Source organism: Diuraphis noxia, unplaced genomic scaffold (assembly GCF_037042655.1).
Source record: "Diuraphis noxia isolate RWA-SAM2 unplaced genomic scaffold, SU_Dnox_SAM2 contig0004, whole genome shotgun sequence".
In the NCBI taxonomy this organism is placed as follows: Eukaryota; Metazoa; Arthropoda; class Insecta; order Hemiptera; family Aphididae; genus Diuraphis; species Diuraphis noxia.
The window spans coordinates 3,531,690-3,547,418 of NW_028301714.1; the positions used below are offsets into that span (position 1 = coordinate 3,531,690).

The following is a 15,729-nucleotide window of genomic DNA, read 5'->3' on the forward strand; positions in this document are numbered from 1 at the left end:
AGAATTAAAAGTTCAAACGCCCATAGAAAAACCCGTTAATTCAATAAAATATACGTATATCATATAAAATACATAAAAAATACGGTAAATATTCTTTAGTAAGATTATTATTTTTTTTATCTAGGTATAAGTTACACAGGTTATTATTTTTATCGTTATTGCCTATTATTGTTATATTAATTATATATACATATTTATATTTATAAAGCTTAATAGATTTATCATAAAACAAATGGTTTTCAAAGATAAGCCAACAAGACACGTACTTAATATAATTTAAATACCTGTGCAGATATTACTGTTGACATCTGACGATGTGATGCAGGTATCTGCAGCGGTCTTATCGTAAATACTTTGGAATTCGCGAGTTTTCATTGAAACGCTGTTGGCGCGCTTCAAGGTCGCTGCGACAACATTCTCGTTATCAGCCCAACTGCGACCGCTGCAGCCGGGTGTCGAAATGTTTCTTATGATCTGCTGAGTGTTGTTTTCCGAGTGCGTAGTAACAGCAGTATTTCTAGAACGATAAATATAATATAATAATATAATAAACTCTCATGACAACACAATACGCGCGTCATCATAATAATATTATCATATTTACGCGATTGTCACCTTGAAAAACATACTTTTTAACGGCATTGATTTCGCTGGGAGTCACAGGCTGCGTGCGAAACCTCGTCCGGTCGCGGACGCCACGCGCGTGTTGCAGTCTGCAGTCACGGATGATGCTGGGAGCATCTCGGACGACTCCGGACTCCAGGTCGGATATCCGCTGGGCGACCGATGGTCGTTTGGACGACGAACTACAATTATTGGTCAGACCGTCAGCTGTTGCCGTAGACTTCAGGATAGGCCTTTTGTCGTCCGCCGCCGCTGACAAAATCTTCTTCAAAATTGGCTTGGGACAATCTCGGTTTGACTCTTCCACCATTGTCGTCTGACAGCGATCCCGAAGCGGATGGACATCCCGCTCGCCACGCCTCTTCAGTATGCCATGTGATGGCGGTTCCGGTGAAGGTTCACTCGTTTTCCGTTTCAAAATCGAATGGAGTTCGCTGAAGTGGTTGCCCAGCAACGTCTCATCGTCGCAAGACTGACAGCGATTTTTCAAAATAGGTTTCTGTGTCGACTCATCGTCAAAACTGGCCGACTGCTTTTTTAATATGCCCTGCCTACAGAACGACTTGTGGTTGGACGTTTTTAAGGAACATTGCTGTAGCCGAGGGTCGGCGTTGACATCCGCCTTTGTGACGGACGTCGGACTCGGACCGTCTTCGTCTGCGGGCATTATTTCAAGAGATTTCCGTTTCAAAATTGATTTGGAACTATTTGGTTGATGGCGCAGATAGTGGGGTTGGTGGTGGTGGTCCATACTACTGCTGCAGTGACGATTATTAAAATTATTGATATGTGAAATTTGATTCGGCAAGTTCAATGGAATAATATTGTGTTCGAACGAATAACAATTACTTATATACGACTCTGATAAATAATTAGGGCATTTTGAGCTGAAAAAAAAAAATAGTTACAATATAGTATATTCACTATTTACGTACTATGATTTTTGTTACATCGCGTAATAACAACTAGCCGAGTTGGATCGAAGTGCGTGAATTAATGAATAACATCTTTCCTAACAGCAATAATGCAACCTTACATGGTTTGAGAGTAACAGATCCCCTCCAGTATTTAATAGACCTTCACAATCGAATGATTTACCGTCATTTTAACATTAATGAAAGGTACCTTAGCGTTTTCCAGCTTTGGTCTATTACACGCTCAATGATTTTAGTGAAATCTGACAATATATAGACTAGGTTCATGGAAAACAAAGAAAATATCGTTAAGTCTAGCACGGTTCTACAATATTTCGTCACAACGATGGTTTATCAAAACATATTAAATATTATTGCTATCATTACTTATTACGGTAAAATATTTCTAAGATAAACTATTTTGTCGACATATATGACATCATCAGCATGTATATACACCTATTATACACGATAAAGTTGAATTTACATAATACACATAAACATGGTTAATCGAATAATCTGTGGTATTATAATATACTGTAATTCTAAAAAACATATGAATTTAATCTTCTCACTGCAGTCATGATTTTTAAATTATTTATTTATATAGGTAATCCTTGAAATATTATTCTAAAAAAGAGTAGTAAAACTTTTTTTTTAAGTTGGTTGTTATTCTATACAATCAACTATTTAACTACAAAGTATAGGTTTGAAAAATATATCAAATTATTTTTACCGTTTTTACAAAACTATAAAAACTGTATGGTTATTATTAAAAAAAAAAAAAAATGTTTCATAGAAAATAGTTTTACTGATTAATATTTCACGATTGAAACATAATTAAATATAATCAGCAAAAAAATGAAAAATGTTCAGAATTAATATTAACGAATGACTAATTAGTGTAAATATAGTTTGTATTGTCTTTGGTTTTAATATACAAAATAATATTTGACAACCGCGATCAGTAACTAATGACTTACAAGTTACAAGTCTAAATTTTATAATATTAAATGATTAATAGTAATTATAATATGTATTTTGTTAAGCAATTAACAAATATTACTTTAATTTTATTATGAATTGAAAAAATCAGTTTTAAAATATTACTAGTGGAAAACAGAATAAAATTACAACATGAGTAAGCGTTTTGTAAATTGTAAATTTGAATATTATTTTTTTTCTTTTAGAGACTTATTTAAGTTTTAAGTAAAAGTTTTCATGGATTCATACGGGAAAATAAATAAAAGGTTTTGTCGGTATTGTTGGTGTTGCTGTTACCATGATTATTATAGGTAGTACCTACCTATCTAGTCAAATCCAATATACAATTAAAAAAAAAAAAAAAATGGTAGATAGGTAGTGTAATTAATACTGATAATAGTAATATTGAATAACAACCATAGATATATTGTATAAATAAAAAAGATAAATTCTATAATTTCAGTAACATAACATGTTACTACATGGTGTTATCATTAAGGTATTTATCGAGTAATTTTTCACTATTAAAAATATACTTTTTTTGTAGGACAAGTTGTTAGGTACCTACCTAATTTTTTATAACTACGCCATAGATTTTTAACTTTTATCTAAACCGACAATTTTTAAACAACAAAATAAATTTATTCGTTCTTTTCAAACCACAAGTTTAATATTATTCACCTATTTAATATTTATGAAATTAATTAAAAATAATATATTACAATTTATTAAAACTTTCAAATTAAATTCTTACATTGTATATATTTTAATTTGATTGCAGAATTACTTATGTAGTTACGTGTTATGATAATTTTAGAATAACAATCACACTATACAATACCTATAGCTATTATTGTCATGTATACTAAGTGTGCAAGATGTTAAAAATATAGGTACATTTTGTGTGGTAATGTATTTAAATTTACTTACATCATAATACGTTGGAGTTTTTCCGGTTTTAAACGTTAAGATACATTCCAGTCGTCCTGAAAAACAATCACGTACTCATTTAAAATTAATAATGTATTATATTGGTACATATAAGTAGGTTACAATAGTTAGAAATATTAGTAACAAAATACTAGTTGTTATTTTATAATTCAGGAATAGTTTTTTTATAGGCATGTGCTTAACAGTACATAAAATGTGTGATTTGTGTTTAGACTAATATAAGTAAGTAGGTATTATAATGGTATGTGCACTGCGTTGTTAAAAACAATATTTAGGCTTTCCACTACATATCTCTATACCTTGAGGCCCACAAATCTCGAAAATTAGTTTATGCATAATATCTACTATACACATATAAACGGTGTACATAAGCAGGTAGGCATAATAGAGAGGAAAAGCAAGTTGCGCAGATATCTTCGGGGCTAAAATATATACACAGTAAATAATTCGAGAATTCGATATACAGAGAAAGTTGTCACTAATCAATAATTGTCAAAGTGAACAAAATAAGAAAGTTAACCTCCTCGTCCGACGATTTAATGTTTTATGTATACGAGTTGCAAAAAACACGAGAATAATGATTTAATTTTTAAAACTCGACCGTTAACTATTTATGTTAGGAGCACAATTTAATTTAATTCAGTGAACAGAGACATCTTTAATAATATGGTATATAGATATCGTAGATTGATTCGATATAATTTAATATTTATGAATAAAATATTGTATGTATATGAAAAAAATTAGTTAAAACAATTGTTATGTTTTAAACAAAATCATTATTATTATTTGACAAAATGACACACCTTTGAAGCGTGTCTTCATTGTAAACTGTTCGTGTTACTTTATTTGGCGGGTCAAGATTAAATTTAATTATCATACCATAGTATACATCTACATCTATACATAAACCATACTTTTGTGTGTTAATCTTCTGTCATTATATTTTTGAAACTCAATATGTTTTTATTTTTTTTTTCTACTGACTACATATATTATTACAATACAGGTAGTATTATACTTATATACATAATAGACGATACAATGACAACAGCGACAGCCTGCACTGACTAAATTGCTCAGGCGGAGAGTGATTGAGATATGATATCTAAGGAGGGGGAGGGATAAGGAAAATAATCAACTGTGTAATAATAATAATAATAATAATATTTAATATGTGTTGTGCAGTTTTTATTTTCTCCCAGCGTGTACATTGCATTATTATATTACGAAACTGACTAAACGTACCATACGTACACAAATATATTTGGTTTAATCCTAACACCTACATATGTATATATAATATATACAGGAGTAAAAATAAATAGTAATAATAATAATAGTTATAATTATGGTAGTAAATAAATAAAAAAAGCGACAAAAAGCTTAAATATTAATTCAACAAAATTGTACAAGAGCGTATTATAACTTCACGAAAAGCGTCTACACAGATGTAAAGTTATGAGAAAGATCAACGCTATAAAAGTGCCGAACGCGTTTACACTAAATAATTGATACATATATATTGTGATGTACAAGCACACCTCCAGATATCCGGGCATACGGTTTGGATACTCCGTCGACGGCACACTAGCGATAGATAGGGATGATGACGATGAAGATGATGATGATAATGATAAAAAGTCTTTACTAAGTTGTTTATCATTAGAAAATTCGGTTCGGTTTTCGGATGCTGCATTTGCAGGAGAAGTAACGGCTGAATTGAACACCACACGTGTAGGTCCGTTGCCAATGTGTAGGCGATCGGTCTTTGGATTGGCGACGGCGGATGAGAGAGTATTGTCTGGTTGCTTGACTATGGCACAGACACGGGTTTTATTTTCTTCGTTATATTTAGTAACTTTGTATTTTATATTTTCGTCTTGTACGCGTTTATTTCCTACCACCATGAAACCATCGTTAGATCTGTTATCAGCCGATCGTAGATACCTATGGGCGTACTCACGTTTGATGAGCTCTCTGAAATTCGGTTGGTTTTTATTGTTAACGCTCTTGTACGTCAAACCTAAATTTGTGGATTGCGTGGACGCGCTAGGTGTTTTCCTAGCCGCGTATTTTACATTGTCGGTTGCATAATTTGTAGCGTGATAACTTTTAGAGCACTTTAGAGCAACGGGCGATGCTTTATTTACGTTCCGTTCGTTCGATAACGGACGAATAAATTTTAATTTTAACGGTGGTGCATCTTTTGCAATACAAGTGTCATTCGTTAAACATAATTTATGATGATCATGCTGTAATAAGTTCGTGCAAAAAAGCGACTTACTCAATTGATTGGGTTCGCTAAAAGTGAATCCTGTCAGCATAATTGGTTTATGATGATCTATTTTGACTACCATCAAGTTTTGTTGGTTGTCAGCTATGATAGAATCATATAAAAGTTTCGTTTCATTTTTTTTATTGTAACTGTAATCAGATGGTCTTTTATTTATAATCCAATGAGTATCGTTTTTTATTCTATTATTATCCAGTTTAGGAATTAGGTCATCAATTTTAAATCGATTTCTATGAACGAAAGAAAAATCAATACAAGTTTTAAACTTATGGTCTTTTCTGAGAGACCTAAATGCTAAATCATCTTCAACAGTGTCCGGTATTTTTCTAGGGTGGAACGAAGGTTTATAACGGCCTTCAGGCACCGCGTGTAAATAATCAGTGGGAGCGGCACTTACGATCGGACCTAAAGGTATTCCAAACGGCGGTTGCGGATCAGAAATCTTTAGAAAGTTGAGGTGTTGTCGCTGGCTTCTGAAAACAACGTCATCCAGTGTAATGTCAGGCTCTCCGGACGACGGTTTAGGTATTTTATCGAGATTATAAACTGTCGGTAAAACTAAGAGGAAACTTCCCGGAATAAAGCTTTGCTGTTTAGATTCTTTTTTATTCAGCCTTCTGTAAGCCATGTCATCAGATATAATATTAGGTACGCCTGACCGCCGGGTCTTGGGCAATGCTCTTTTCACAGTTATACAGTCCAGCTCGTCGAAACTTTGGTATCGCATGTTTTGATGTACTGTAGGAAGGTCACGTCGTTCAGCTCTGTCCAGTAAATCCTCGTCACTTAGTCCTAAACTGTTATACATGTCTTCCAGTTCTTGAAGTGCTTCTTCAACGGTTTGCATTTTTGGTACGGAATTTTCAGATTCAGACGACAGAGTCTCAACGTCACAGATTTGAATGGGTCGTCTACTTCTAGGCGGTTCTTTTATATGGTTTTCTTTTCGACATCCAGTATTATCTACATGAGTCTCGTCTTTATCTGGAATATTATCATTAAACCCCTGTGTAAAATATGTCGAATTTGATTCTCGAGACATGAGTCTATTATTTCTAAAATAATAAACCGTTGTAATATTAGGGTCTCTCGGAGGAGGGGGAGGTGGAATCTTCTTACCAATTAATCTGGCCTGATTTACGTATAATTTAGGGTGTTTTTTACTATAGTTAGTATGGTTAGTTTTATATTGGTAATATCCAATATCAGACGAACTTCTTAACGGTACATTTTTTAAAACTGAAGGCGTTTGTTCGTTCTCTTCTTTAATATAACGTGACGATTGGCTACTATTTCCACAACTTCTATACACACCGATATCGCTGTAGCAAGCACTTGAACTAGAGCTATATACGGATTGTTGTGATGTTTTCCATTCGTTTGATGTAGATTGGCTGTTAATATTTGGATACGTGGACATGTGATTTGTATACTGTAATGAATTACATCTTCTTATTTGCCTGGGACTACAAGTGTATTGCTCGATAAGACAGTCAGTAGAACGTTTTAGGTGGTTGTTTTGTGCCACTTTTTGATTTATTTTTCCATCATATGGACAGAAGTCCACACTCTCTTGACTTTTTTTTAATTTCTTTTTTTTTGATAAAATTCCAATTAGTGACCATCTTCTTCGTTTTTTATGACTAATTGTTTCGTTTTTTTCATTTGGCACTGGCATAATTTATAATGGTCTGAAAAATATAATATATTTTGTTATTTCATCAAATTCTATATAGTTAATGAGAATTTAATTAACTTAAATTATGAGAGTGACGTAATTTACATATAACATGAATACATATCACACAGACCTATTTTATTATCTCTCCCTTTTTTTTTTTAATTTGCACATACGTAACTAGACATAACTTATTACTATATTAAGCGGTGAAGTTAACTATTTTCACCTTGAAAATCAAAACAAACAGGAAATTCAAGGAGAAATTAAAATGTCCAAAGTAATATTTGAAGAAGAAAAATGTAGGTTAAATAACTAAAATAAAATAATTATTCATTTTAAAATAGAATTACAATTTATTTTAGGATGTTGAATATTTACATATTTTAATAATATATTACCTTTATAGTCATAAATTTAATATAAATAAATATATAATAAACTTAATGATATTTCATATTTTTTTATATGAATACATAATACATAGAGAGATGGTTAACAGTTTATTGGCTTTAATTTTTATCTGATAAAAAAACTAGTATTTTTAGTTATTCATGAGGAGTATTTTGTTATTTATTTAATTAATTAAGTTAAATGATTAAACAAAATCGAATGATAAAATTAAAAATTACAGCTTACACTCAATAAAATGTTAAAATTTTATAAATCAAGTAATTTGAAGGAAATGTTGAGAATTTATTGGATTATAATTTTAGCTATAATATATAATATAATTAAGTATAACATTTTATTTTAATATCAATAATTTATATGCGAATCGTTATCAAAATTAATAGTAAATAATAATTCGTAAGTCATTAAGTATTATTTAATATGAATCGCATATGATTATTAATCTACTCAACCATTTACTTCATACAAATCACTTTTTCCTATTATCGCAACATACATTTTATCGCTGTAATTTACTTACAGATATTGCAGTAAAAACAAAGAAATTACTTTCGATACGGTTTGATCTTTGGCACATTCAAATTTTAGTTTATACTTAGCAAGTACAAGAGCAATTTTAATTTTTCATATAATATTGAATACAGATTTTTTACATTTTATTATTTCATAAAAAATATTACCAATTATGCTTTAAAACGACGAAAGCTAACGTTTGACATAACGTAGTATATATAGGTAATATAAATTATCAAATTACGTATAATATAGGTGCCTATTACCCATACGAATAGTATTATGATAATTTAAAAGTATACAAATTGTACCGTCAGATTGAAGAAACTATTAATTAATTTGTCATTTTAAACGGATGAAACTGCAGTAAATTCAATAACTTTATGTTCATAAGTGTGATGATAATTAAATATGATTGAAACTCAGTAATGAACTGGCGTTTATTTAGAAATGGCGAAGCACGTTCAATGAAAATAAAATTTTAACCCGTTGAAGTGCCCCTAATCAACGTATGCTGCAGAATTTTTTTCATTAAGGTCATTTACGATACACACGAAAACCTATTATGATTTACAAGTAAATTTAGTTTATAGGATACAGATTTATATAAAATTATTAAAATAATATTATAATACGCATATTGTAAAATTAATTTTTCAAATTATTAATGTTAATATACATGATTTCATCATAAACAAATCTATTGTAAAAATTTAAATTATTTAGATACCCATAACATAAGACTAGTATAAATATTTATAATAATATTGAGCTAACAAAAACTAATAATGTTAAAATACATTTTATTTTCTCACTTTAATTTTATTTACTTTTAAAAAATATTTTAATTTGTTATTCAAATCGTATGTATAATTTATTTTTACTTACTCAACATAAAAATGCATTATTTAAGTATAGGTAATAACTATTTTTACACAAAGAATTCTATACTTTATATAACAGCCAATGTGAGTAAGATCTATGTACCTACTATAAAGCTTCACTGATATTTGGACGATGAAAAAATAATTTTAATTCATATCGTATGTTTTTAGGATAGTTATATAACCAGCTGAGTAAACTATTGGCATCTGCTATTACCTTCACGGTTCCACTACTAGGGTAAAATTATTGAGTTATTAGATTGAAACATACAAAATACGATGTTCAATTACAAATTTATAATATCACACTTAAAACAAAACGAATTATGACCTCAATTGTTAAATTCTAAAGTCCGATATTATAATGCATATAAGGTACCTATCGGCTATCATAGATATGACATAATTCGTTTGTTACCTGTATCGAAATATGATAACACATTTAAATAGTAAAATTAGTCAATAGATATGTAAAATCTTACCAAAACTCTTGTAATTTACTAAAATAACACTCTCGCTAATATGTATATTAATTTAACTTTCTCTGGAGAAATACATTTTAATAGGCTTTACTACACGTCTACACACGTATAAAATAAAGGTAGTAAAATACCGGCCCAATGAGGTCGACCGCTAAAACAACACTGCGGCATTCATGGTTCTGTCTTGTCCATACTAATATCGTTACAAACCCCTTCTACAATCACATCACTTATATGGCAGTAATATTTGACATTGAGCTCATATGTACACGTATTAGGATATAGAAACAAATACACGACTAAAAATGACAGAAATTATGTACCTACTATGGTTATACATTTATATCAAACAATTATAAGAATTTGTAATATTTGAAGACAGCAACAAATTAAACCAAAATTTGTTTCGGAAGTTCACAAATATTTAATATGATTACATTTCAACAATTAGATAATTTATTAAATCCTAGATATATGGGTAAAAACAAGTACTTAATCAAAACTTCAGGATATGAATGAAAAAACCATGTCTGATTTTAAATTGTTTACATTTAAAACAATTTTTGAACCATCTATCTATTACAATAGAGAATTAATTTTTTTTTTTAAAGTTTAATGAGCACTCAATTGCTTTTAAAAAAGATAAATTTGATGAAAATTTTGAAACAATATAACTATATCCTAATATATGTATAATTAATACAAATTTAAAAACGGCATTATAATCAAAACAAAATGTAGCTAAAATAGAAAAAAATAGAAATATAAGAATCAACTATAATTTAATACTGATATACATTATTCAATAACTTCCGTTTTAAAATTTATTAATTGAAATTAAATTGTTTAACTTGAGTCTTTACCTATACCTAAAATATTAAGATAGTTAAATTTATAAAACTAATAAAAATAAATTAGTTAGCAAATATTTATACCACTTACCTCATACATTCTTATGTAAAGTGTAAATGTTAATCTTCAACTCCAAATCAAACTATTAATTAAATATTTTCAAAATATAATATCACAATTTATTTAACAAAACAACAGCACAAATTCTGAAAAAATGTACTTGAATAATAGTTATATTGTATTTAATACTAGTGTAATATAAAAATAAAAAATAAATGTAATAATTTTCATAAACAAATAGGACATGCTATCAAAAATTAAATAATATTTCTTATATTGGACTACACGTCTACACAATATACTATGTTAAATGTTTATAATTTATTATAAGTATAAGTAGTTTTAAATATAATTTTATGTTTAAGTTTAACTCTCATAAGTTATGACTTTTGAATAAGTAATGGAATCGCTCTAAGTAAATACTTTTCAAATAAAATTGAAATAGGTATGATTATAATGGTGAGTTTAATTTTAGTTATAATATCGGCTACTATAGCCACTGTACGCACAATTTAGAGGCAGTATGAAATTAATCCAGCCCATATCCTAATAGAATATATTATTGTACTAAGAAACTAGGAAGGAAAAAATGCAAAATTTTTTTATCGACATTTTTTTGCTTATTAAGTAGGAAATTTTGATGGTTGAGGAGAGCTATAGAAGAGACGTTTCTACATATTATCTTAAAAATAAACAAAAAAACTGTATAGATTTTTTTTTAATCTCAAAAACTTATTACATTACTTCTAACATAGTGAAAATAAGATTACTATCAAATATAAGTAACAGCTAAGTTAGGTACTTACAGTATTTACTTGGTAAATTACAAAATATGCAATGTATATAAATTGAGACAGACATCATTAAGAAGTAATTAGAAGTAATTAAGATTTAATTAGTTCTTTTTTTTATTTAGGCACAATAATAGTATATAAGCATATTTATAGGTAGTATATATTTAGTGTCGGTGACTAATTGCTTGTTATATAACTAACAATGCATAATATACTTATGTGTTGATAATCTAATGTAAAATTCTTAATTTAGGTATCTAATTAACAGTATTTAAAAACCAGATATATTTTATAATTCAACAATAATATTAACTTGTAAGTTACACTATACACCATATTATTATTATGAATTATATAATAGGTATACATACTTCAAAACAGTATAAGCCTGATGGGTTAAAATATCATATTTCAAACATTCAAACAAAATGAAATGTGTTATAACAGATGGTAAAATTATCATATTATTATCCTAAAAACCACTTAATTCGTGGGTACTATAGCTAATAGCTACAAATTTCATTGGTATTAACTATTTTTTATTATTATTGTTTATATTTGTATAAATATGAAAGTTTTTTGGAATATTTAAGTAAAATACTTGGTGAATAATAATGAATTTATATCAAGTTAAGATAATGTATATATGATTTAATCAATTTTATATAATTGGTTAAAAATAAAGCTAAAGCAACTAAGATTTAAGTATATTAAAATTTTACCTAATTGTTAACATAGGTCCATAGGTGGTGAAAGTAGACTAAAGTGTGGGTTGTAAGGCGTCAAACAAGTATTGCCACAACATATAAGGGTTGCAAATTTATTGTTTAAAACCCTAGAAATTTCTACAATATTTGTTATTTTTGAAATGTATCTTATCTGTTATAACGAGTAATTACTTAAAGATTTTAGCTTAAAGGATTTATGGTAATTACTAATAAGATATTGTAGGAAAACAGTGGGATAACAGTATTTATGAGTAGTTTTTGAGATGGTAAAATTATTTTTTGTAGAAAATTAGTTATTCTCGAGGGCACATGGACCAATTGCGCCTAAAACAAAATTTGTATTTTAGGATCAATATACCAATTGCGCTGCATATATTTTAGGGTCAGTGTACCAATTGCGCTCTTTATATTTTACTTGATATATTTCAAATAGAGCATATTTAACAAAAAAAGTAACAATCAATTCTTATATTGAAAAATACAAATCTGGCAAAATTAGCAGAAAAGAGTTTTTTAAGATTGTGTGTTATTATTATTGCAAAAATGTTTAAATATGAATTATAATATTATTATGTACCTATTAATACTTCCAAAGAATCATTTATGTGTTTATATATATTTTTATTGTATTTATAATTATGATTTATTTTTGATTAATTGACGATCAAACTTATGATCGCGGTTAGTATACATATTAATTTTATTTTTTTGAATCAGCATGTTATTATTATTCCTCGTAGTGATCAAATTAATTATTTTATTGTAATTGCCATGTTATACTTATGATTATATTCTCCTTTTCTCGTTGCAAACAAGTATATTATTCTGTAAAATAACCAAATTATATTATTATAAATTATAATGCCATACTCAAATTAATATTTAAAAAATTATTATTATTCCTAAGACGTGCAAAACACAAACATTATGATTACCAAACTATTACTCCCAAAAAATAGGTTGGTAACTAACTAATAAGTTTTCCTTAGGTAATGTAAAATTTTTAGAGCACAATTGTTATATTGACCCTAAAATATTTTGAGCGCAATTGGTACATAAAAAGGTAATTTTAAGCGCAATTGGTAAACTCCCATTCTCGATAATATGACAAATTGTATTTCGTTTATGGTTTATAGATAAATTCGTATAATTTAGAGCGGAGGCTTTCAACTACAATGTTTCTGCTGCTTTCTAAATCGTAGGCTACCTATTTTTTTTTTAACGATTAGAACACCCCTGAATCAGTGGTGGTCAAATGATGGGAGAGGGGATAATATTTATTTTTAACATACATCATTTAATTATTAAAAATATAATTCATGGTTATCAAAAAAGTAATGAGGGACTTATCCCTCCCAATTTAAACGGCACTGCTCTGATTTAGATATTTTTGTATACACGCTCAATATTTATTACTTCAATATACTTAGATATACTATAATATAAGTTCAAATAAATAGAAAAAATTCTGCAAATAATTTAGTTAGCTATCCAAGTTAGCAAATTAATATTAATTACCTTTATATTACAATACAAACAAGTTTAACATTTTAACGTTAAAAAAATTATTTAAAAACCATGATGTGGTTGTTTATCTTTAAAATACCTCAGATTGAATACAAGTAGTACAACAGATTTTATTGTGTTATCAATAAATATAATGTTCTCAGAAAATGCAGTGTTGTACTGCTGCTATATGCCGAGATAAGTATTTACCAATTATGGGTTTACATATTAATCATGAAACATAAATAAAATTAAAAAAAGTTCTATGTGCAGGGAAGGGTGGGTAATAAACTGAAGCCCCCCCAATGCCATATTATTACCTATGACTTAAAAAAAATATATTGCATTTCGTTTCAATTAATGTAAACTAGTAAGCCAAGGTGTAAATTTGTTCACGTCTTACTGGATCAACTATAGCCCATATAAATAAAAGACGTGACAGTAGGTATCGTTTTGCTGTACAGTTGTAGATGCCAAATGGGTGACAGTTTAATTTTTAACTTTGAATTTAACAGTGTGTCAACATAGGATATTTTATAACTTATTCTAAATTAATGTTGCTTTTAATAACTAGTAATAATAATAATAATAACATATTTAGCCATGGGTAGAATGAATTTATTTTTTCAAAAACAGAGTATTTACATAATTATAAAATGCTCAGAATTTTTTTAGTTTAAGTATGAACTACTCGAATGAAATACTTTGTATTAAATATTCAAACTTTGGCTATACAAATTGAAAATTTTATACATTTTTTATTACAAATTAATAATAATAATTTAATTTGTCAAAATTTAAACTTAAAATATTTTTAATTAAAACTTATGATGAACCTAGTATTACTTACATTTTTGAGCATTTTCTTCAAAAGAGTAATTTGCATTGATATTCTTCAAAAAAACTCCATCAAAGTTGATGATCAGAGCATTTTTCTACTAGAAAAGTTGAGGAGTTGAATAAGTATTTTCAAATACCTCTATAACATTTGTCTAAACTCACCACACTGCTTAAGAGTAACTATATTCATCAAATTAAATATCATTTTAAATGAAAACTGTTTTTTGTTTAAATTATGAAAGTAATTAAATGTATTTACTATAATACTGTAAAGACGTGTAAGCATACTAATATCAGCGTCATCAATTGACAATATCATTCATTCATCTGCCTTAATTTTAACACTGAAGTTATCTTCAAATTTTAAAATAAAATTAAAAAAAAAAAAAAATTATTTAGTTTGGATATTTTTTGGTCATTTAATACATTTCAAACGGGAATTTGATATTTTATAGTTTATGTTAATTTCGGGTTAATTTATTTTATCACATCACATTTATAAAGTGTTGTAACAAAGATTATAAATACACAAAACTAATTTAGCAATACTAACTGCACCTATTTCCTGTCACCAACTAGGCGTAAATTAATGTTAGGTATTTATAAATTGAACTATTCAATATTAAAATGAACAATTTAGTGTTTACACAATTGTTTAGCATTACCTGTTCTTAAAAAATATAGGTATAATAAATATGCTGGTAAATTTATTAGTCGAGAATTAGTAAACTAATTTATAAGTCATTATGAATTTGAAATTAAAATTAAAATTAACATAAACCTTTGATCACATTTAAATACTACCTAGGTATCTAGTTTTATGTTTAAATATCAAAGGTTAGAATATACCTATAACTATAATGTGAATGTAATGAAATATAATATGTTGACTATTTATTATTATTTATAATAGTCTTAGAACTAATATGAAAAAAAAGTTTATAAGTGATGAGTTTTCTATTAAATGTTTAACTTAATTTATAATGTTTTAAAAAGCAAATTGAGCATTATACCTAAAATGTAAAGATCATAATTTTCTTACTTTGGTATCCAGATCAATTTGTTATTGCACTGAACCATTACATAATAGTATTTAACAGATTATAATAATGATAGGTAGATATGTCAGCACTAAAGGAATAACTAAATGCATGAAAAAATAATAAAAATAAATAAAACTATGTACGGATTTGGATATTTTTTTTTTTA

At 27.9% G+C, this 15,729-nt stretch overlaps 2 protein-coding genes across 8 annotated transcripts in view; both read right to left on the reverse strand.

The window, feature by feature from the left end:
- Positions 1–15,703, reverse strand: part of Svil (Supervillin) — a 32,444-nt gene extending 16,741 nt beyond the window's left edge. The window contains exons 1-5 of one of the 3 annotated variants that reach the window (XM_089225244.1): positions 15,563–15,616; positions 14,531–14,618; positions 3,453–3,508; positions 630–1,511; positions 285–517 (exon numbers count right to left, since the gene is read on the reverse strand). In XM_089225244.1, coding sequence (XP_089081370.1) covers positions 285–517; positions 630–1,511; positions 3,453–3,457 — 1,120 coding nt within the window. In that variant the 5' untranslated portion in view covers positions 3,458–3,508; positions 14,531–14,618; positions 15,563–15,616. Of the gene's footprint in view, positions 1–284; positions 518–629; positions 1,512–3,452; positions 3,509–5,017; positions 5,104–14,530; positions 14,619–15,562 lie in introns of those variants that run through there. The other 2 variants (XM_089225245.1, XM_089225246.1) reach the window with 2 other exon arrangements.
- LOC107161974 (uncharacterized) lies at positions 4,643–15,699 on the reverse strand. Of its 5 annotated transcripts, XM_089225248.1 has the most exons (4): positions 15,563–15,606; positions 14,531–14,618; positions 10,683–10,734; positions 4,643–7,460 (listed from the first exon to the last, which is right to left on the reverse strand). In XM_089225248.1, the coding sequence occupies exon 4, from the start codon at positions 7,445–7,447 to the stop codon at positions 4,904–4,906; it is 2,544 nt and encodes an 847-aa protein (XP_089081374.1). In that variant the 5' UTR covers positions 7,448–7,460; positions 10,683–10,734; positions 14,531–14,618; positions 15,563–15,606; the 3' UTR covers positions 4,643–4,903. The 5 variants fall into 5 exon arrangements, with proteins under 5 accessions (XP_089081374.1, XP_089081375.1, XP_089081376.1 ...); XM_089225249.1 differs by lacking the exon at positions 10,683–10,734 and having other exon boundaries at positions 15,563–15,608; XM_089225250.1 differs by lacking the exons at positions 10,683–10,734; positions 14,531–14,618 and having other exon boundaries at positions 15,563–15,699.
- Positions 15,704–15,729: the final 26 nt, after the last annotated feature.

What these genes read in the sequence shown, in the direction of transcription:
- LOC107161974 (XM_089225250.1), bottom strand. Translation starts at nt 7,447, where the DNA reads ATGCCAGTGCCAAATGAAAAAAACGAAACAATTAGTCATAAAAAACGA.